The 23,135-nt window shown below is 51.4% G+C and overlaps 1 protein-coding gene across 4 annotated transcripts in view; it reads left to right on the forward strand.

Moving 5' to 3' along the window:
- SEPTIN5 (septin 5) overlaps positions 1–23,135 on the forward strand; it is a 42,186-nt gene that overhangs the window by 9,815 nt on the left and 9,236 nt on the right. Inside the window, exons 1-4 of one of the 4 annotated variants that reach the window (XM_066562531.1) lie at positions 10,427–10,490; positions 21,670–21,766; positions 22,286–22,372; positions 22,939–23,062. In XM_066562531.1, coding sequence (XP_066418628.1) covers positions 10,476–10,490; positions 21,670–21,766; positions 22,286–22,372; positions 22,939–23,062 — 323 coding nt within the window. In that variant the 5' untranslated portion in view covers positions 10,427–10,475. Of the gene's footprint in view, positions 1–10,426; positions 10,491–17,060; positions 17,280–17,309; positions 17,411–21,669; positions 21,767–22,285; positions 22,373–22,938; positions 23,063–23,135 lie in introns of those variants that run through there. The other 3 variants (XM_066562528.1, XM_066562530.1, XM_066562532.1) reach the window with 3 other exon arrangements.

Genomic DNA, 23,135 nt, shown 5'->3' on the forward strand with positions numbered 1-23,135 from the left:
CAAGGCAATGGTTTATAAATGAGCCTGAAAAGCCTGCAAGGGGCAGTGGGATGAGAACCCACACAGAGAATAGATCTGAGAAAATAAATTCCAGAAGATACATCCCAAGAGATCGTTGTTTGGCCTGGCAAGTCAGAGCCCAGGCTAGAAGCCCAGGAGAACCCCTCCCCACTTTGGATGTGATGGTGGTTCCAGGCTTTGCTTGAAGATAGTTATCTTTGGATTCCTGAAACACATAAAGGTTTGACTTCACGCTGTGCTGCACGTCCTAAGAGCTATTCGTGGGTATGTAATTTGATTTTGCACCCAGTTCTTGTTAAAGAGCTGCAAGTGACAAATTACTCTTGGCCTGGTGTGGCTGTCACTTGAGCTGACATTGCAGGGGGTGCTGGCTCTCTGCTAACCCATGGACTGAGCAGAGCATTCCCCACCCTGCCTCGCTGCTCTGCCTTACCTACACGACTGTTTCCATTTCCTTTGGGTTGCCTTGTAGGAAAACACAGCCCAGCAAATGCAATTTTTTCCACTCCATTGCTCCAAGTTCTTTCTAACATTGCATGTTGCTGCCCCTTGTGTGTCCAACAGCCACAGCTTTTACAGTCAAATGACTTTCTGTCTTCTCTAATATCTTTTTAATCTGGTTTCATTCTGACTTCTAGAAATCCAATGTAATCATCTCAAAGGTGACATCTTCATGAACTCTGCTATTCTAGTGCCTGCTGTGTTAGCATCTCTCATCTTACATCTCATGTACTTCACCATTTTTGTTATTTTCAGATGAGCCCAGAAAGAGATTAATGAAATCAGCAATACTACAGAAAAATTCTCAGGAGGGAGGATTCCACCCTTATCTGTTCCTTACAATCAGGACTCTATTATTGAGCTGCTGATAATGTTTTTTCTACAGGGCAAGTAGAGAGTATAGTGATGACTCTGACTGGATACAGTGGAAATCAAGACTGAAATGGCAGCAAAGACCAGTGTCACAAGGATATTATCAGTAAAGAACATATGTTATGGAGAACTCTGTTTGTTCAATGGTTGGGCTGTGGTCCTGATGCAAGGACAGTAGTTATTCAGTATGGGACACTAACCTTTTGTGATTGCTTTCTCTCTCAGTTTTTAAGGGAAGAAATTGTTATCTTAAGGTGGAAAGGTTTTAGGTGGTGTAGAGAATGCACTTTTGAATGTCTGTCTTTTAATAACCCTCTGCAAGATGTGTGACTTTAGTGTCTGTCTCCTGCAGTCCAGCTGGGTGATAAGGTTTGTTCCTAAGGCTGTAATTTTTGATCAGGAGAGAGGCAAAATGGCAGTCTTTAATTCAGTAGAAAATACCATCCCTGAGACCTTGTCAGGACAATACTTGTATTCCACATCTGTCCTGGTCAAATTGGGTTGCCTGGTCTGGCTGCAGTATTTTATACTGAATTATCAGTGGTGAGATTTGCCAAAATTGCAGTTAGGTTGTAAACCCAGTGCCTTTTTTTGTAAGATCACAGCAGCTCTGATCTTCTTGTTCCAGCTCAATGGGGCCTTGTGGCAAGATGGCAGTTAGTGAGTGTTTGCATGGCAGTGGTGTCTGTGGAGCCTCTCCTGAGCCACAGCCTTGCAGTTTCCCACTGTGCCAGTCCAGGAATGTGGGCTGTTCCTGCCACAAATGAAGTGATCCTGCTTGCAGTGCTTCTGAAATTGTTGGCACATTCTGGATTAACCAAGGAGCTGACACATTCCTCTGGTCTGGGTCGGTGGTGTGGAGATGAAAGGCAATAGGCTGAAACATGAGCATTCCCACAAAGGCCATTGTACAATGTAGTTATTTAAAAGGCAAATTTTTTAGGCAATTTGCAATAATAGGAACCAAGGGATGGCCTTCTTTTAATACAGATGAAAGTGCCTAACTCCTTTGAAACTGAGGAGCTAGATACCTCCTGGATTTTTATAGATTTGGCTCTGGTGAGCAGCCTTGTCACTGCTGTTCCCCCACCATCCCTCTCTGATCTAAGCTGCTGTGTAGCAAGAGCTCTCACCATCTCCCATGAGGAGGCTGCTGCTGCCTCGGCATTTACACACCTGGTGCCAGGCTTACAGCTGCCTTTCATGTGCTGTGGTCCATGGATTAGGTCCAGGAAAGGGCTTGCTGAAGGAAAATACTGTAAGAGGTATGTTCCAGGCTGCTCTGAATGGCCCTTTCATCTTTGCCTCAAAAAAATCAGTGAGAGTTGTAGCTCTGTGAAAGGATCATGGCTGTGCTCAGGAGTGACAGACCCATTTAACATTTGGGTTTCTGTATTGGAATTGAAACTTTTACAGTGCTGCTTCTATTTTAGGGATCTGTTCAACAGATATGTTCTACTGCAGATTAATCTCTTAAGCTCATCCCACCTTCTTTTAAAAATTATCCTCTTTATTTTCCTTCAGACTTCTCCTTAAACCCCTCCTGTGCCTCTCTGGCAGGAGCTGGCTAGTGGACAGTCACTGTTTATCTCAGTGGCTGTTCTGCTTTCTGACCGCTCTGTGTGCCTGGCAGTTGTTTTGTGTGCTGAGCACGGGCCCTGTGTGGCTGGGATGGCCCCTGTGCTCCAGCTCTGCACCCTGACACAGGGATGTGCTCCCTGGGAGTGTGGAGCTGACTGCAGTCTGCTCTCTGGATGACAAATCCAGGGCTGAGGAGCCAGGCAGTGCATTGCCCTGAGGCCTTATGCTCCCATGTGCCTGTCTCTGCTTCATCCAGACTCATCACAGCATGGAAAACTCACACAGGCTTTGCTCTTGCAGATCTTTTCTTATCTTTTGCATGGTTTGGAGCTCTCCAGGGTATCTGGGTGCAGGGTGAAGAGCACAACCCTTCTTCAGTGCTCACCAGCATGGGATCCTTAAGGGCTCAGCAGACAGCATTGGCCCAGCTAGGGCAGGTGTGGGTGTTTGCAGTGAAATTCTCTATGCTCAGAGGTGGTGGAACTGAACCCAGGATATAACAGCTCTGTCTAGAGGCATTTCTGTCTGGAGGCCATGATTTTTAGGGAGACACAGCGTACTTTGATGAAGGAGTGGCTCTGCTCCCCCATGAGTCAATCACACCACAACTAAAGCTTCCCAGAGGCACTTGAACCTCAGGATTCCCCTTAGCCCAAATGTTCAACTTCAGACCTGTTCCTTCCATGTCGTGGTTGGTGCCTCTCAGGGTGTGAAGCACACCCTGCTCCACTCATTGCTGTTGGAGCTCTCTCACTGGGAACTCACGGGCACTGCTATGTGGAAGTTCTGTGGTTCCTAATCTCCCCACCAAGGCAGCCTGTCTGTTGGACAGTCACTTCCCCACCAGATCCTCACTGTGTTGATGACTTCTGCTGGCATCTTACTGAGTTACAGGTGGGAAGCCAGAACTGGCAGAAAGAAGCTGGTGGGAGTGCAGCCAGGGGGAAACAGCCTGCTGCTTCATCTGCTGAGACCTCTTTGTCCTGCAGTGGATTTATTGCTAGTCTGTGCTGAAGAGGAGCTACCTTAACAGCCCAGCTCTGTGCCAGGGGTTGACAGAGATTCCTTTCTTAGACGTCCACTGCTTCTAGAAGGTCTGAAGCCCACAAGAAAAAAGGTCTCACTTTCATTGCAGTTTTGGCTGGTTGTTGTCCAGGGCTGGCCTCTGGAGAGGCTGAGGAACCAAGTGCTCTCTGGGAGATGCAGTCATGCTGTATTTCTCCTGCTGTTCAGCCCCAAGATTGTTGTGTGATCCAAAGAAACTATCACAGGATTGGCAACACACACAACCCAGTCTTCTATCTGCTTGAAGGAAATCTAAAATGATGCAGCATGTGATCAATAGCTGCACTCCAGCATGCTCTGCCCCTTGTTCCTCTACCCACTGCATTCCAATAGCTCTTCCCACCCTGTGGGGTTGTGCCAGTGGCTGTTGTGTCACTAGTGAGGCCAAGGCCATGTGCATGTGTGAGCTGCATTGGATTCCAAACAGGGTATGGATCACAGCAGCTGTATTTGCTGACAAAATGGCCCCATCCAATGGCTGCCATTGCAGTGAGACTGGGAGTTCTGGAAGAGACCCACAAAACCTGGGTGCCTTCCTGTGGTGAGCAAAACCTGGGGTGAGGAGTATGTGTATGACAGTGATGTGTGGTGGCTGTTACTGCCTGAGGCACTGCTGGGTGCTGCAGTTGGGTTAGAGCTTCCAGCAATGAGACACTGATTCATCTGTGGTAAATGTGTTTTTAAAAGAATGCCACTGAACTGTCAGTCTGCTTTCTCCTGGCCAAGTGTGACCACTGCAAGGCTCTTTTCCTTAGGACTCCCCCATGCTGGTGACCTTAATTTTCATTTTTCTTTCTCAGTCTGGTTCCTCAGGCATTTGTGCTGTCTGATCCAAGTGGACAATCCTGCTCCCACCTTGGCCAGTGTGGCCACTTGTACAGTGGAGAATGGGGCTGTGCTGGAGAAACCACAGGGTTGTGGGGCTGGTGCTCAGTGCTGCATTGCCAGTACAAACAATTTCCAACCCTGTGTGTGGGGGGATAGACTTGGGCTGCTGCAGTTGGAGCTGGCACAAGGCAGAGCAGTGTGGCTGGGCTCATCTGGCAACACCAAGCTGTGATTCTTCCCCACTGCTCTGCTTAGTTTTGGGGTTGAGTTTAGTCCTGTGCAGCTTGTGCCATACCCTGCTGTTAATTCAAAGCAGTTTCTGCCAGATTTGTTCTTGCAGGGGAAGGAGGGAGGGTGGAGGGTTCGGATGGCAGTCGACTGGGAGGCAGAGATAAATTAAGTGTTGAGCTCTTAATGGGGAACATGCTCCATTGGTTTGGGTTTCCCTCCCCACCCATCCCACTCTTTTTAATCTGTGGCACAGTCTTGGGAGCAGTTTGAGAACGGAAGTGATTTCAGACTGGAGGTGACCTCATCTGTCTCCAGCTCTGAGGTGGAGCAGTGTTTGGAGGCCCAGCCAGAGCTTATGGTTTGAAAGATGCAGGCAAGGGGCTGAGGCTCCAGGAGAGCCCTGTGCCTCCTGCCCAGTGCTGTACAGCTGTGTGAGGGGGTGGTAAGTGGGTGATGGCTGTGGGGGTTTTCATCTTTCTGTTCTCATCTTTCTTCATGCTAGAGTGGGGGGAAGTAGGAAGGAGAAGCAGAGTCTGAAAGACACAGCTGGATGTGTCACATATCAGAGCAGTTAGTTCCTGATGAGAGGTCCAGCCCTGTCCTGCAGGGTGCTGAGCTGTGCCCAGCTGGAAAACACACTAAGTGTGGTCATGTGCTGTGTGGAAAGGTGCTGAATGTATGTGCATGGATGGAAGAGTCCCTGCTGGGTTCTTTGAATTTGAGGACCCTGTGGATCAGCAGAAAAGGAGATGAGAGCCCTCCTGGAGGGTTTTGCTTTTTAGGACCCAAGATGTCAGTGAGAAATCTGGGAGATTTGAGGATCTGGAGCATGGGGTGGGAGCCAGCTGGGGTGTCAGCTGCTGGTCCAGATAGTGATGAGGAGCACATGAGACCATAGATGCTACTTGCAGAAACTACCAGATAATTCTGCTTCCTGACATGGAAAAGGGCCCTTCCTACTGACTTGATGTCTGCTATTTTGAGGTGGCCAAGATTTTCTGTTGCACAGCTGGAGCCTGGAGTCCTTGGACTCTGCTGGTGTCCAGCAAACCCAGCTCTATCCTGGATGCTGGTCTGCCAGGTGCAGCTCTGGACTTCATAAATGTCCATGTTTTTCAGTAAGGGCAGCTTCCAAGTGCTGTCTCACAAGCTGTGTGGGGGTGTCCAGCCACTTCCCCTTGAGCTCAGTTGTCTTCTGGCTCCAGCTCAAGCTGAAGAGAAGCTGGGCTGTGGTAGGCTATGGCTGGGAAAATAAAAGCAGTATTTTCTCATGTCTCTGTGGCTGTGTGGCTGCAGAAACTCCCTGTAGCTGGGTAGGCAGTATTGGAAGGAAATAAATTGACTGGAAGAATTTGCTTTTTTCTTGGCCTTGTCCCAGGTGGCATCAAGACTCTTGCTTGGAGATAAATTTCCCTCCCACCACTGCTAAATAGGGAGAGTTTAACTATTCATGGGATCTAGCAAGAGACTTTCTCCAGCCTTCCTGCCCCTCTTCCCTGTTGCACTGGGAGCAGGGACTGAAAACGAATCCTGTTGTGACCATGTCACAGTGGGGACAGGAGTTTGCAGACTCCTCCTTCCTGCCTCAGCATTGTCTCCATGCCTGTATGTGATGAAACAGTCCCAAAGTGCATAGACAAACAGGTATTTTGTGTTAAAAATGCCCCTTTTTTTCTTCTCTGCTCAGCATCCCACAGCTGTGCCCATGACACTGAAGGTGACTGGTGCTGGCTGGGTTACAGAGGAGCTCTGCCATGTCTTTGAGGAGGAGTTTGGGTCAGAGGAGTCCCAGGAGAGGTTTGTGCTGCTGTCAGTGGTGACGGATGCACGGTGCCAGTGCTGCCTGGCAGGGCTCAGGACCTTGGCAGCCCCCTGCATCTGCAGCCTCTGTGTGTGAGCCCCAGCAGCATCCCAGAAAGGGACCATTATCCCCAAGCCTTGCCTGCTGCTGAAGTCAGGAGGGCACAATAAAGATGTGTCCTGGCAGCAGCCTGGAGCGGGCTCGTGTGCCAGGAACAAAAGAGGTTTTGTACCAGGCACAGCCTCTGCTGGGAGGTTTGTCAGCTCTGGAGCTGGGATGGTAACTCAGGGCTCTGTGCCCAGCCCTGCTGTGCTGCTCAGGGCCTCCCCTGATTCAGGGCAGGGTCATTGGCTCTTCCTTCACTGGGGGAGGTCTTGGCAGCAGATCCTGCTTGCCTGAGCCCAGCTTTGCCCGGTGGGCTGGGAGCTACAGGAGGCAGGGCTCCCCTGGTCTCTCAGGTTCAGCAGCCCCGTGCTCTGTGGCCTGAAGCTGTGTGTGCTCCCTGCAATGTATCAAATCCCCAAGAGCAGCCTCAGGGTGACTGGGACAGGAATGCAATGGACCAGGATGGCAATGTCACTCTATCTGGAGTTTTGAGGAGAAATGTCTCCTGGGAAGATTTCAGCAGAGCAGGGCTGAGTGGGACAGCTTGACAATATGTGACAGCAAAGCACAGGCAGATTGGAGAAGCAAGGGAAGCTCCTGTGCTACACTTTAGAGAATGCTCTTTTCCAGGTATTGAGAATGGACCTGAGGTCTGGCTGCTCTCCCACCTCTGTCTGCAGCATCAGTGCCATGTTGTTCTGGGACTGAGCATGGTGGTGGCTGCCAAGTGATCCAGAACTGCCCTCTGCAGAGGGGCATGGTTGGAGCTGAGATAACTAAAACCACAATGGGGCAGAGAAGTTGGTGATGGGATTGGGGCAGTAAGACAAGATCATGTTGGGAAGAATCCCTCTATGAAGCTGTTTAGGATGTTTTAGGATTTTGGTTTTGTGGCAGTTTTGTCCAGCCAGTTGCTGCTACTGCAGTATCACAGGGTGTTGCTGTGTTTTATTCATACTATGTCCTGATATCCCATCCTTTCTCACCTAAGAGCAATGTTCTCCAGGAACACTCAGTTCTGCTCTCTCAGTCAAGACTAGGAAGATTTTATTGTGAAGGAAAGGAGAATTTAGGATATGTTCTACTGCTCTCTGCTGTTTTTGTGAGTCCACCACAGGCAACAGATCTTCCAAAGGGAAAGAATCTCTGAAGGGAATTGCAGGTCCCACGGGCAGGCTGAGAGGAGCATAATGTCTCTTCTGGCTCTGAAAAAAAGTGTGCTCAGAGAGGAAGTAGCAAGCACAGGAAAAGGGTAGTTTCCAAACACAAACTGTCAAGAATTAAGCAATCTGTTTTATAGTATGAAACCTCTTGTTGAGAAAGAAGACTGTTTTCCCTCCCAAGCAGGTGTGACTGGTAAAGCAAGGTGGCAAAGGCCTCCCAAAGTTCAGCTGCCAGACAGGACTAATACTTCTATAGCTCTCTCCACACAGGGTGTCCCCAGTTTTTATCCCTTTGTTCCTGCTGCCTTTTTTGGAAGCTGCCTAGACTCTCCCATGGTACCTGCTGCCATTTTCATCCCTACTCTGTGCTTTTGTGTTGCACAGCCATCACTAGCACATTTTGCTCTTTTCTCGGGCTGGGTATGTGGTTTGCCCAAGCAGCATGTATATAAAAATGAATGCATGGAAAAGGTGTCTGGGTAAAGATTTCTTTGCATTAACATGATTTCTGCAGGACCCTGATATAGAAAAAAACAGGGCCTGGTGGCTGTTAATTTAGAGATGTTGGCTTATCAGTGGCAGATTCCTTCTGGCTTTAAGAGGGCAGGCCAAGAGGTGTGTGAACAGTTTTATCAACCCCTCCTCTGCTGTGGTGCCATGCAGAGCAATAATTTGGCATGGGAGCACTTGCGAGCAAGTCCTCTGTGCCTTCAGGGAAGTGGCCTGTAGGTGGATTAATGATGGAGCTTGGTCACAAAATCAAAGGGAAGGGCTGCAGTGCCTCCCAGATGTTCACTTTGCAGAAGGAAGGTATTAGGTCACTGAGGAGGGTGAATTCAGCCCCTGTCCCAACTGGCTGGCTGTTCACTCCCTGTGTGCCCAGGAGAGCAAACCCTCTCTAGAGTCCTTTGCTGTGTAGCTGCTCCTGTGAGCCAGCACATAAATGGAAACAGATGGCTCCATCTCAGTGGTTAGCAGGAATCTCCCACTGCTGCAAAACTGCTAATGAACTCTAGGGCTGGACTGAAGCACACAAGGCTGCTGTGCTGGTGGGCTGTGCTGGGCTCCTGGCTCTGTGCTGGGTGCCTGTTACTGCCCCCCTGTCACAAGAGCACCAAGGTTGCTGAGCTGACCCCCTAGCCTGGCAAACTGTGCTATGTCCTGCAGCAGCCTCAGGCAGGGTGTTCATCTGGGTACTGCAGAGCCACCAGGACCTGTCAGTGTCCACCAGTCTTGGTAAATGATCTTTGTGGTCTATCCTTACTGTGGGCTCCAGATCTTGCAATTCACACCTGTATTGTGGAAGGGCATGGGGAGCCCTTTAGTATCTGACACAATCCCTGCTGAGACTCTGAGCCAGATACTTCTTCATCTGAGGTTCTTTGCTCTATTTCACTACAAACTCAGACTAACTTGTCTTATTTTTGCCCTACTGGTCAACATTTCCCTGATAAGGAGAAGCAACATTCAGCAGTTACTGCCTATTACTCTTAAGCTTAGAAGAAACTTATTTAAATTCCCTTTGACAGCACAGTTTGATTTAGATGTTCAGTGACTTGAAGTTTTCTCCCATCATCACATAAAATGTGACTCTCCAGTCACACTGCAGGGCACAGGGAAGCAGTGAGTTGTGCAGCAAAGGTGTAACCAGGCTTGGTGTTTGCTGGAGCAAGTAGGTGATTGAGAAGGGGAGAGAAAGGTGTTGGAAAGCATTTATTGACTCAGTTTTTGATTATTCTGACAGCTGCCCCCCAGGCACAGCCTCAGTGTCTGTGCTGGCAGGGTACAAGGAGCCAATGTCAATGCTGGATGGCTGCAAAACCACAGGCAAATCCTGGTCCCCAGCTGCCTTGCTGCCCTTACCTTTTCTTCTTCATTCATGCAGCAAACTGCCAGACTCTGTATCTGCCTGGGTGGTGCCACAGCTGTGCTGGGACCTCCTTGGGCAGCCAGGGCTGTGATGCCCATTGGGAACACCATGATCCAGCGTGGGCACCGGTGTGTGCCAGGCCCTGGCAAGCCCAGCCAGGCTGCAAATGGTGCAAGAGGCACCGACTGTTCCATGGCTGCAGTGCCTCAGCCTCGTGGCCTGCGAGCCTGGCACAGCTGGGTAACGCTGCATCCAGCTCTTGGTGGGCAGCCAGCAGTGGGCTGGCATGGATCACAGGGGAGGGAGGCAGCTGCAAGATCCTGGAATCTTCTGAAAGGCATTTCAAAGCTCCTTGCATGGAGCAGGCAGCAGTTTGGTTTTTGCAGCCACATGCAGAATAGAAGCTACCAAGCCCAGGCAGTGATGTGGAGCTGCTGGAAATTTTGCACTGGAGGGCTGTAAGCTCCATGCTCTGCATGGATTCAGTACATTGCCCATGGAGAGCACAGGATGTCACAGGGTACAAGAGGACAGAATTGACAGATTGTCTCTGAAAGCTTCAGTCTGTACATCTCCTGTGAGGGGGAAACTGTGGGAAAGTTGTGGACCCTAGCAGGATAAATTCTCTCTGTCAGGTGGAACTGATGTGTCTGTGCATCTCTGCAGGTCCTGGGGGTGCTTGTGCAACCATCAGGGCTTGAGGTATCAGTACTGCTTCCCAGAAAGCCACTTCTTAGTGGCAGGGGAGGACAGCCAATCTTGTATGCTCAGTGAAGATCTCTTTGGATGCTTCATCTGGGCACACAATCCTCTCCTTCTCTGGGAGCTCTGAGATACAGCTCTGTGTTAAATTACCCCAATTTCAACATTGCTCCATCTCTTCCTCAGGTTTCCTGCAGGAGGGTGTTATGATCTTTTTCTGAGAGCATCTCACACCATGGCTGAGAACCAGGTACGCTTCTTTAGGCCCTGCCCAAAAGGAGTGTTTGGCACCACTGCTCATAAATGGAGCTGTGCTGCAACCCCAGTCCAGCTGATTGCATATTCCTGCTGATTAGCTAATTGCTTCCAATTGCCAACAACATCACAGACATTGAATTCACAATGTGATTCTGTGATTTCTGTGTCACCTGGGGAAAAGGGGCAGGGTGCAGCTATGGGAGGGAAGGCTGTGTTCGCCAGGCTGAAAAGGACAAATGCTACTGCAATGAAGCACTCCAATCATCATGCAGCTCATTCTGCTGTTCATATTGAACCAAGAACAACATCCTGGGGAGGAAGGGAGCAAAATTTCCTTCTGACTAATGCTGCTGGATTGTGCAGGGCTGCGGGGGAATTGCCAGCCAGAGAAACCATCAGGAGGGGAAAGGAAATGGAAAGGGAATCTAATTATCCATCTGCAAAGACAGATGCTAGTCCTGACACAGGGCCCAGCCCTGGGCAGGCTGATGTGGGCAGTGACGTTTGCAGACTGTTTTTATGGTGGGGCTGGGAAACAGGCTCCTGGGGGACCCCTGTGGGATAGCAGATGGTCCAGCACACATCCCAGAGAGCTGGGGCAGACTGGAAGGCACACAGATGCTTCCTCCAGGAACACTGGCCCATGCTGGGCTCTGAGGGACAGCCCTTCACAGCCAGGTACAGCTGTGTTGTGTGGAGAAGGAGGTGGAGCAAGGCAGAGCCGTCCTGGTGCAAAGGGAGGAGGGTGAGTGCATGGCTCCCTCTCAGCAGGCTCATCTCCGTCAGGTGGGCTGGGGCCGCAAGCCCCGGGGTGAGAGTGGGAAGGAAGGGGAAGGTCCCTGTGTGCCTCTGCTGCCTCAAGGTGCACAAGGACTCTGCTTCATGTTACTGAGTGTGCAGAGGCAGCTGACAGCAGGGAGGGAGGGTGTGTGGCTGGAGCCTGGGTGTCTGAGTCCTTCATTAGGGACCTGCAGGAGACCTCCCCTAGGAAGGAGAAGGTGCCTCTACCTCTTTGTTCTGTGCAGCTTTTCGGGGTTATTGCTCACACAGTCTGAGGCCAGCTTTTGTCTCCTTGGGTGCCTCCCAGAACTGAAATTTGCTATAGAGAGCTGACTTTTCCCCCTTAATTAATGGAATTAAAAATTATTTGGTGAGCTGAGTGGGCTTATTCTCCTCTCTTGTGGGCATCAACTACTCCTAAAGTTATGTTAATTGTAGGTGGAAATAAGGTTGAGAATTCTTCCAGGACAGTTGGCTTTCATTCTCCCAATAACGTTTTTGGGAGTCTGCTGGGAGGACAGCAGGGTTAAGAAAGATCTCCTTGCAGACCTGGGAGTATCCATGAGATGGGTGAACTGGGAATGAATCAGGAGAATTTCTGCTTGAGTGGAGCGTCTTTGTTGTCCACTACCTTGCTCTCCATGGTCTGTGCCCAGTGTGCTGTTTCCACGTGTGGTGCCCCAGCCTGGACTGTCTTCCCCTGTGATGCCCTTGGATTATCTCCTGCTGGACCAGGCATAGGTGTCTCACAATGCTCCTCTCCAGTTCAGGATTCAGCCTCTTTGGTAGACAGGCCTGATCCTGCATCCCTTACTCACGTGAGCAGTCGTCTCTATTGCAAAGGGACTACTCGGTGAGTAAGGATCGCAGGATTGGGACCACTACCTGTAACTTAAACTGCACCTTCTGTAGGATCCTGTCCCCACCCTTTTCCTATTCATGTATGTTAACATGCACCAAGAACTTCCAAAACTGATGTTCTTGTCATTTGGATGGAGAACCTGAGAGCTGGAAGAAGCAGTGCCTTTCCATTGCAGAGGATAAGTCACCATTCTTTTCCATCCTCTTCACCAAACTGCTCTCAGCCCAGCCAGCTTTTGTGCCCCAGAGGAATGTGTACCTGTTTGTCTCCCAAACACTGTTGTTCCTGGCTTCCCAGGGCTGGCAGGGTTCTGCTCTACCTCTCCCTGGTTTTCCCAGCTGTAGCTTTGAGAGGCCGGGCGTCTATTTAAGTCTGATCTGTGCTGCAGAGCTGGAGGGTGAATCGGAGGGAGAGATGAGCAGCAGTAGTGCCGAGACTGCCGCAGACCTTCTTGCACCACCCGGTTTCTCCTTCTGTCTTAGCAGACTAAATTTGGAAACCTCTGTCCTGTGCTAAGGAATATGTTCGAAATCGGAGGAAGCAGGGAGGGTGGCAGGTTTGCCCTGTACGTCGATTTCCGTGTGGCCCTGGCCAGGGGAGCCGCCGGGGCTCTCCCCGCTCGGACCCGGCCCTTGCGTGCTCCGGCTTCTCCCTCGCGCGGAGCGCTCCGGTACCGCAGCGCGGCTCCTCCCGCGGACAGGAGCGGGCAGCGACCGAGGGGCTGCGGGGACACATCCGGGCAGCGACCGAGGGGCTGACATCCAGCCAGCTCCACGTCTGCCCAGTTTGTTTTATCGTGCAGATTATCCTAAATGAGGAGCTGGGTGCGAGAAGCTCTGTGAACTCGCTCCAGAGCAAGTCACGGGTTTAAACAAACAGGAGGCAAATTACGGTCGTGGCTCCTTTTTAAGAGCTGGAAGTGGAGGCATGGCATGAGTCACACAGTGCTTCTTGGGAAGCACGAGGCACTTCAAGAGGAAGCAGGGAGCATAAATACCTTTGAAATAGAATTTGATACATTTCTGGAGGGATTATGTGCCAAAGCAGCAGTGATCCTTGAGCGGAAATTAAAAGTTTGACCTGTGGGATAGGTAAAAGAAAACATGAGATCTGGCTGCTGTGCAGATTATGCTGGTGGCACTGAACATACAGAGGATTAATCCTGTGCTTTGGGATTTCTGCAATTCTTGTCTGGTATCTTGCTTTTTGCTGATCATCACAGCATGAAACCTGGCTAAAGAGTCAGGGCTCTGATGCTCCCAGAAGCCACTTAGATGGAGCCTTGCTTGCAAGTTTGAAGTTAAATTATTCATCAGAGTTTAGATCAGCAAGGCTTTTTTCCCTTGGATCAGGTCAGCAGGAGCCTCAGGGTGAGTGTGCAGCTCTGCTGGTGATGGAGCAGCAGAGTTCAGACCTTGCAATACCCATGAGATTCATCTGTCTGAAGTCAGCACTGATGCTCACTATAGTGGGAGAGGAGGCAGCAGGAGAATAAGGTGGTAACTGAGCCCTGGAGGTTCCCAGCTATGCACCTGCATGGAGGATATTGGCTGTACCTCATCCTCCATTGCCCTGGTCCAAGCTGGGAATGGGTTTGCTGCCTGCTGCTGCTCCTGTTCAGCTTGAGCAAACAGCTTCTCTGGAACTGCCCTTCCCTTCGTCCTAGAAAACAGCCAGAGAGAAAACTTCCCTTCTGTGGGGAATACTGAAAATAGCTTAGATGTTTCAGAGGAAGACACATAAATGCTGTTATTACGTGACTGTGTGACCCTGCCAAGCCATAGATAAGCAGTTTCACCACTCTTCCATGCAGGCCAGGCTGGCTGGATGCATCCCTGGTGGGACCCTGTTGCCTGCTCTGTGCTGCTCAAGAGCATCTGTCTCGATCAGGCTGAAGATTTTTCCTTCCATGATATGCTCCAAGGATGGAGCCTGAGCACTGCAGTCCCTAAGCCACAGCACCTCTGCCAGGAAACAGCTCCCCTGCAGGTGGAGGACTTCTCTGCTGTCACAGTTTGACAAAGAGCTGGTCTGTAGGTGGGAAGGACTTGGTGCACCCCAAGTCTGTGTTGCCCTTGCTGACTGTTTGGCAGGTTGGGGCTGGGCAGGTTGGGGTTGTCTGCTCTGACATTCAGAAACCTGGATCCTGCAGCCAGTTTGACCCCCAAGCTGCTGCCTGGAGAGGAACTTAGAGGTGCCAGTGGAAGAAAACACTTTGGATTTGCTCTAGGTCCTGGAAATGCCAAGCTTTTCCCTGCTGAGCTCTGCTGCATGCTTCACAAGATGTCCTCTGTCTTTTTTCTTTTAAGGATTATGTACATCAGATTTCTTGTTGGAGGAGCAGGCCAGGAATTGCACTGGGCATTTCTAGGGGCTGTATGGAAAGAGGATTGTGATCAGAAAGGACAGGGGCAAAACAAGATTGGCTTGGCTCTCTTTGGGAAGTTTGGACACAGATCAGCCTGAGCCAACAGCTCTGGGTGTGTCACACGGCACATCTGAGGGACACAAAGGAGTCTGTCATTTATGGTTTGGTGACTCTGAGGATGCCAGATGAGCATCTCTCCTGTCTCTGGGACAGACAGGAGAGGCTGAGAGCAGTTGAATGTCCTTCAGCATTTTGGAAACCATAGCATTGGCCACTCAGTCTTAAGATGGTCTCTGTAGCCAAGACCTACTCTTCTGTTTCTTTTCCTGATCTGTTCTCTGAGTTGTCAGGCATGGCCTTCTGACTGGAATTCCTCCCTGGCTGCCAGTGCTGAGAGCCTGTATGATGTGTGAGAGCTCAAGGCACTCAGGAGACAGTCGTTCCTTGTTCCTCTCTGCACTGTCAGCACAGCTCCTGGGGCCATGAACAACACTGTGGTTTCGTCACAACCAAATAATTCTTGACTTCATCTGTGATCCCAGCCCAAAAGAATGTTCTGATTTGGTGCAGTGGGCTGGTGGGGACACAGCATGTCTCCATGTGCCTTTGGAAGATGCTTGTGGTTGGTGGCCATGTGGCCTGTGGTACTCAGACAAGAGTTTTCCAAGCCATGAGAATTCATGGGAGTTGGAGAAGGTTTGCTTGCAGCTGTTGTGGTTTATGGTGTGGAAGGACTAGTGAAACCTCCTGTTATCTTAAGAAGGTTTGGATGCACCTTGGGTGTGCCACAAGCCATTGCTCTTGCTGCCCAGTGCAGGCAGTGTGGTGCTGTCACTGCTCCTCAGTCATGTGCCTGTTCCAGACCCTGGTGGAAGAGTGCCCCAGTCCTGGAAAATGAGGATTAGGTGAATCTAGGAGGAAGAAGAGGTGTTGTGAGCATGGCCTCACCTACCACTGGGCAAGGAGACCAATGCAGGGCTGTCAGCTCCCTGGGGAATGGAACAATGCAGCAGAGGGATGTGTTCTGAGCAGTGGCAATTCTTGCCACACCTGGATCTCAGTCCAGGCCTTCTGCTCGACTGCTACCCATGGAAACAACTGGGAACAAAACTCAGTGGTGTAATTAAGGATGCTGCTGGCAGAGTAGGGTGGTTTGGAGAAAGTTTTCATGCATGTGGTATGGCAGCTGTTGTATGGCAGAGGTTTTCCTGCTCTGGGAGTGTTTCCCAGTTCTCCTCCATTTGTTTTTATCAGCCTCTAGGACCTTGTGCCTTTGACTTCTGACATCACCCTCCATCAGCTTATAGGATGGCAGTGCAGATAAAACACTGGGGGGGGTTCCCCTCTTCTTTCATGTGCACACTCACAGCTGCTCCCAGACTTGAGGCCACTGGACCTTATAGTGACTCAGTACCTTATAATAGACCCTGGTGTCAGCCAGACTTGGGGTACATGGTGGAGGCCCTGGGTTGTGGCCCAAGGTGACCAGGGCAGGCCTTGCTGGTCTGGCACTCTATGGAGTCACTGCTGGAGCCCTGCAGATCCCAGAGAAGCAGCAGGAGCTCTGGCTGAGAGTAAGGCAGGAGTATGGCTGCAGCCTGTGTCCTTCCCACTGGTGAGCAGAAAGCTGCTCAGGAACCCGTGAGGCAAGGGACAGGTTCCTCCAGCACCACCAGTGCTGTCATCTCCTGTCACTTGATTATACATGCTGTGGTATTGTCACTTCATTATACAGGCTGTGGTATTAACCCCCCAGTTCCCAGAATGATGTGATTATATGAAATTAGGAGCTTTTGTCTGTTTAATATAAATTCCTGCTCAGTTTCTATGGCTGCACAGAAAAGCTGGAAGGCGTATTTTATAGGAAGGTTCAGAACCCAGATGTGAGATTTGAATAACTTTTTGGTGTGCTGGGCTGTTGTTGGGTTGGATTCTTCTGCCTAATGAACACACAGATACTTCCTTATTCTGAAACATCTTCAGAGCTTGAATGGTTGCTGTAAGATCCAGAATGCATCTGCTGCTATTCCAGTTGGATTCAGAGATGAGGCTGCAATAGAGCCTGGACTATACAAGAGATGAGCCTGCACCACGTGAGGACAGAGCCACGTCAACCAGGACTGCGATCTGGGGGTTATGTTTGAACCCTGCTTTTTGGGGGCTTTGTGGACTCTTGAGACCCTCACCCACACAGCCAGAGGCAGCACTTTTTTGCTGAGAGCAGGTTTCCTCCAGCAAACCTTTGTCTGGGCTGCATCAGGCAGGGTACGTAAGAAATCCTGCAGCTGAATAGGCCCATCTGTCACACGGAGTCAGAGTGATGGCAGGGACAGCATCCGGTACGTGCGCAGCCTCTCCGCGGGACACTGGCGGGGCAGAGACGTAGCCTCTGGCCTGCGGCCGCGGTGGCCTTTGTCCTGTCCTCGCTGGCAGGCTCCTCCCGCGGCACAGGCGGAGGCAGGAAATCCCGGGCAGCTGCCTGGGAGCCTCCTCGCCTTTCCTCGCCTCTCCTCGGCTCTCCTCCTCGGCACCGAGGCGAGCCGAGCCAGCCCTGCGTGTGTGTGCACGCGTAGGCGGGGGGGCTGCCGCATGGATTTAGCGAAGGCTGGGAAGGAACACATGGGTTGGGGTTTTTTCCCTTGGCCCGCCGTGGCTGTCCGTCCGTCCTGCCAGCCGCGGTTATGGATTCGATCATTATTCAGGAGCGGTTAGTGGAGCGGCTGCTGTCTCCCCGCACGCAGGCACAGCGAAGCCACCCGGGCAAGCTGAAGGTACAGGGATGTATTTATAGCACTGCGCGATCCGGGGAGCAGCGGGGACAGGAGGGGGGAGGATGGTGCCCGAGAAGACGCGCGCAGCACAAGATGAGACCTCTGAGGAGCAGAGGAGCGGGAAGCCGCCGGTAAGGGAGGGACGGCGGGCACAGAAAGGAGGGGAGCGGGGCCGAGGGGCCGCGGGGAGATGCGCGGCGCTTTTGTGCGGTTATCGATGCAGTGATTCCCTGCCTGAATGGCGTGTGCGTGCATGGGGAGGCTCAGGGCAGCAGCGCTATGTATGCCCACACGCACTCCGATTTGTATTAATTAACAGTGTTAATGCTGTGCTTTGCTGGCCGCGTTCTTTCTCTTCAGCGAATGCTGGTGGCCGAGTGGTTTTGCCGATTCTCCTGTGCTCAGCCCCAGGCCCGAGGAGCAGATGTCCGTGGCAGATGCCTCGGGGGCTGTTTGTGTTGTGAATTTATGCAGCTTTCTGCAATGAAAGGAAGCAAATGTTCTGCCTCTCCTCCCGGGCTGGGCTGTGCTGGTCCGTGCAGACGCGGATGTGGCGGCCGTGCCTGGCCGGAGGGGACAGGCTGGAGGAAGGGCTGCCTGGGAGGGAGCTGGATGGCTTGTGCTGAAGGCTGTGACACCGAGAGGGCCCCTTCCCCCTGAGGAGGCAGAGGCACCAGGGTCCTAGCACAGCTCCGTCATTTCTGCTCCAGACCTTGACACGGATCATTCTTCAAATTTGCTGTGGTCCCATGATGTTTAATTTTAGCCCTTTTGAATATACCCAGCAAGGCCCCTTTTATCCCCAGGCTGAATGAAGTCACGTGAGATCTGGGTTGGCTAAAACGGCACATCCAGCAGAGAGGTGAGGGAAGGACAGCAGTGATGGAGGCTGTACTCTGCCTGGGAGGTGCAGACAGCCCTGTGAACGCCTCAGTACCAGGACAGCTTCTCCTCTGTGCAACACATCCTGAGGGTTTCTACGCCTCCAGCATGAACAGGGCTTGAGCCCACCCAGGGCTTTGTTGCTTGGCTTGAACTCCCAGGGAGAGCACTGGCTGCAAGGGGAGCCCTGGCCACCTCGGCCGGGTGTTAGAGGATGTGAGGATGTGACATGTTGCTGTAATGTCTGGTGAACCAGCAAGCAGGTGCCAAGGGAGAGTTTTTCTTGGCCTGGGGTGCTTTGGTTTGTGATAGGGTCCCAAAGATTGGCCACAGCTCTTCGTGGCCTCTGTGGTGGTGTGGGGCACGTTCCCAGGCACGTGGTTGCAGGATGTCAGTGGGAACAAAGGCAGCAGCGTGGAGCAGGCAGTGGGAGAGGGGCTCCTTGTGCCAGAGTGCTGCTGGCTTGGCTGGCCAAGGCCCTTTCCTGACAGCTGGAGCTGGCAAGGGAAGCGCAGTGCAGGAACCAGCTGTCCTGGCTTTTGTCAGCTTGATGGGACCTGGCTTGTGAGGGTCAAGAGCACAAGGCTGTGTTGCATTTAGGAACTCCCTCTATCCAAGCCTCTCATCTAACTAATGGATTTTAGCTTTTCATAACCCAGAAAGCCCCCTGTCTCTGGCAGTAGCCCTCCCAGCCTCTCCACCCCATGCATGCTTGCTCTGCAGGTAGTACCTGGAGGGGGTGAGTGGTGTAGTACTTTGAGCAAGGCACACACCAGGCTCAGGAGGCTACTTGGGCTCCTTTAAGTGCCATATTGATGCTGCCATGCTGGCAGAGGTGGTGATACATCCATCTGACCAGCCATGGACACACTGCAGAACCACAAGTAAAGGCTGGTGCAGACACCACGCTGCTGCTCCTGAGAGAGGGCTGTTACAAGAAGGGGATCCCTCCTCACAACTCACTTTGGGTCTCTTGCCTTCACCCTTGACAGGGCTCTGCAGTGTGTCCATGGCTGGTCAGAGGGAGACATGGCTGGGGACAGGGTTTTTCCCCTCACAGGTGTGGCTGCCTCCCATAGTGAGGAAAGCTCTTCTGTTGGTATTGCACTCAGCACTGACCTTCCCTTTTGTAAGGGAAATGACTACATGAGTCATGGGTAAAGGGCAGTGTCCTGCACCAGCTGGGATTTGCTCATTTTGAATATCATGATTCCATGGAGCTATAGGGAGGCAACCAGAGGTACAGCAAATCCATGCTCCCTTTGTTGGGCTGAACAGAAATGAGAGATCAGGTTCAGCCAGTTACACCTGGCAGAAGTAAGTGGAGTTGCACCAGAGCACAGCTCCCCAGTGTCTCCATTGTCAGCCCTTAGTCATCTAGGTTAAAACCCAAGCAAAACAAGAGAAACACACCCCAAGCTTCAGCCATGGTTTCATCAGCACATTACTAGTACTATTTCACATGTCAGATCACTGGAGAGAGCAGGTGATCGTTGTCTTTCCAAAGTCTGGTAAAGATCAGGGCAGGAGAAGCACAAAAGGGAAGTATGTTGTATGTTTGTGGTGCTTGCTGGGAAACACTGGACCTTTTACTGTGAGGAGCTGGCTGTTACGTGTCCGCTTTGGCTGTGCTCATGGATGTGTTTGACCAGGAAGTGAAGCAGCTGGGAGACAGCTCTGGTGCTCAGACAGAGGCTGGAAGCAGAATCTTCTTCCTTGTTTTTGTGACCTTGCCATTATCACATTTCTCACTCTGCTTTGCACACCTCATTGCCCTTTGCTGAGCCCTCTGGGTGGCGGTTTGTGATGTCCCCCAGGCAGGCATTGCTCTGCTGCATGCAGCTCATCAGAGCTGCCATCACTCATCACCCGGGGTCCTGCTGCTGCTTGGGATGTCACTGCCTCTTAGATCAGCCATTACAGCTGCAGTGGAGCACTTTGGGTGCTCTCTTAATTCTCCCCATTTCTTTAATTTAGTTTTCTCTGTCCTTTCCTGCCTTCTGGACTGTGGGGTGGTGAAACAACATTGCTTCAGCTATGGGAGGTGAGGGAGATCAGAACCCACAATCACTCAGGGCTAAAATGACCAAGTTTCAGATCCAAACCAAACCTCAATTGCTGGAAGGCAGTGACAATGCTAAAGGACAGAGTCCTTGGGCCACCATGGCCATCAGCCACATCTGTTCCATTTCAGTGGGCAGCTCCAGAGCAGCCATAAATTGGGAGGAGGAGACTCTCTCTTCCCTGATCAGTGTCCCCAGTGGAACTTTGCAGTCTGTCAGACTGAGGATGCCCAGGGATTCTCACACAGGTGGACATGCAGCTGTAGAGAGCTGCTTGGGAATGACGTTGCCCACCTGCAGTGTGGAAATAGGTGCAAGTCAGCATTGCCCTAAGCTTGGCACAAAATGTGGATCATATTTTGTATTTCTTTGAGTGTGTTGCTCAGGAATGGAGACAGTTAAACTTAGGAACAGAGGTGCTCCCTGCTGTGCCTGGAGAATGGGTGAGGACAGTTATGTCTTTGAAGGCATCCATGGAGTAGGAGCTAGGGCCAGTTTTGAGGAACTCCTGGCTCCTTGGATGTGTCTGTGGTGTGAATACCAGTGGTATGATTATATTCAGTGAAATGCAGAGTCTATGGTGTCTCTAGCTCAGGCATTTGTGAATGGCTTAGTGTGCTTGTACAGAGCATGTGCTATGCTTGTGAGGTGCCTGTGGATTTTGTGCTGTGAGGGAACACTCAGTGACAAGGGGCTCTGTCTTGGGGGTGGTTGGGTGGTAGGTAACACTCCAGTAATACTAAAAGTAATATCCTCACCAAAATCATCTTAGTTCTATTATCAATATTTCCACATCCTTCCACTTCCCATGCTCCTTGAACTTTGGTCTTCAGAAATAACACAAGAGATTACTCAGGATTTCCTCTTATTCAGCCAGGAGTGGCTGTGACACAGCAAGAAATAATCCTCTCTCAGGTCAAGCAGAAGCTGAGCCACTGTACCTTCCTCTAGACAAGGCTCAGGACTGTGCAAGCCCCAGGGTGCTAATTACAGAGCTCTCCATCATGTAGCACACGTGCCTCTGGAGAGAGGGATGTGGAAATGACCTGGGGAGAAGTGGCATTTGGTGACCCTGCTGTGAACGGAGCCTGTGACTGTGCAGATGAAGCCGAGTTAGGAAGGCTGTCTGTCAGCTCTCTGGTGGGAATGGTGGGATGTGCTTTTTCCCTTGTGCTCTCTGTGCTGGGAAGCTGCTGGGAGAGCAGCCAAGCAGGGCTGTGCCTGGGACATGTCCCTTTGTGCCCACCTGTGGGAAGGGCCAAGTCCCTAAGCCCAGAGGAGGTGTGTGCCTTGCCCTGCGCTGCTGCCAGGACAGGGACCCACCTCTCCTCCAGCCCTTGGCTCTGCCCCAGGGGCTTTTTGAGTCCCACTCCCTGTCACTGTGTGAGGCTCAGGGAGAAGAGGTGGCACACTCTGACCTGCTGCCATCCACCTCTGCCCCACAGGACCATGAGAAGCAGTACGTGGGCTTTGCCACTCTGCCCAACCAGGTGCACCGGAAATCCGTGAAGAAGGGCTTCGACTTCACCCTCATGGTTGCAGGTGAGACTGCCCATGGATGGAGGTGGCTGGGCCACACGGTGGGGATGTGGGGGAAGCCAGCTCTCCTCACTTCCCTTAGGTGCTTCCATAGCACCTGGACCCTCCCCTCACTCTGTTCTGGTCCTTCTCTCAGGCCTTGCTTTGCTCCTCAGCCTGTTTCAATTCCCCCAGGAGGAACAGGCCCCTCCTGACCCCTCATAACCCACTCGAGCAAGCTTTTCCTCCAACAGTGACTGCTCTGGGTGGTGAAGGCTCTGGGCTGAACAGGGAACAAGGGAAAGGAAGGAGAGGAAGAATGGGGAGCTGGGAGATCACATTTTTACAAGGATTGAGACATCTTGCAGCAAAAGTCTTTCCACTACTGGAAAAATGTAGTGCCAATAAACAGCTCCTGACAGCTTGTCTCTTTTGCTTCCTCTGGCTCAGGATTCAAAGCCTTGTTCAAAGTTTCATTTGTAAGTCAATTAGTGTGTCATGTTGCTTGCTTATTTCTCCTCCCCTTTGCGCTCTGTCAATTAGGAGAGTCGGGTCTGGGCAAATCCACGCTGGTGAATAGCCTGTTCCTGACAGACCTCTACAAAGACAGAAAGCTCCTCAATGCAGAGGGTAAGTTGGGGGCAAAGCAGGGTGAATGGGACTGTCCTAAGGACTGGCACTTTGGTTCCTTGCTCCAGCAGCAGCTACAAGCTTGGCTGGATCCCAGCCCTCTTGTTTGGCTTTGCTCTCCTTTGTGTTTGCTAAGGCACTAGAATTGAGCAAAAACAGTTTGGCTGTAGGGCTCTTCTGTCCTTTGAAGGGAAGATGAAACTGCAGAGCAGCTGTTTGGGATGAGCTATTGGGGATGAGATGTTTGGGATGAGATATTGAGGTTTGTCTTTTGTTCTTGAATGCTGGAGTATGGTAAGGATTCCCCTTCCCCAGTGACTGGACAAAATGTTCAGAACAGCTGGGCTACAGGCACTTCAGAGCTTTTTGTATCTTCTTGGAGTCTGTCTGCCTGCTGCTGACCCCTGCAGTACCACCCTCCTGAGGCTCCTTAGAGCATGATCTGGGGTTTTTGAAACCTATGTTACTCCCTGTGTTCAGTGGTAAAAGGGAGCTGGCTTGTCATGGGTGTAGTGGGGATCCCCAGCATTACTGTCTGGCTTTAACTCACATGCTCCTGTTCAAAGAGAGGATCAACCAGACAGTGGAGATCATCAAGCACACAGTGGACATTGAGGAGAAGGGTGTCAAGCTGAAGCTGACCATAGTGGACACACCAGGTTTTGGAGATGCTGTTAACAACACTGAGTGGTGAGCAGGGCACTGCTGCCTTCCTTTTAGTCCTTGACCTCACAGCATTAGGAGACAGGAGACACTACTGATG

The sequence above is a fragment of the Molothrus aeneus genome, chromosome 18 (assembly GCF_037042795.1).
Source record: "Molothrus aeneus isolate 106 chromosome 18, BPBGC_Maene_1.0, whole genome shotgun sequence".
Taxonomy (NCBI): Eukaryota; Metazoa; Chordata; class Aves; order Passeriformes; family Icteridae; genus Molothrus; species Molothrus aeneus.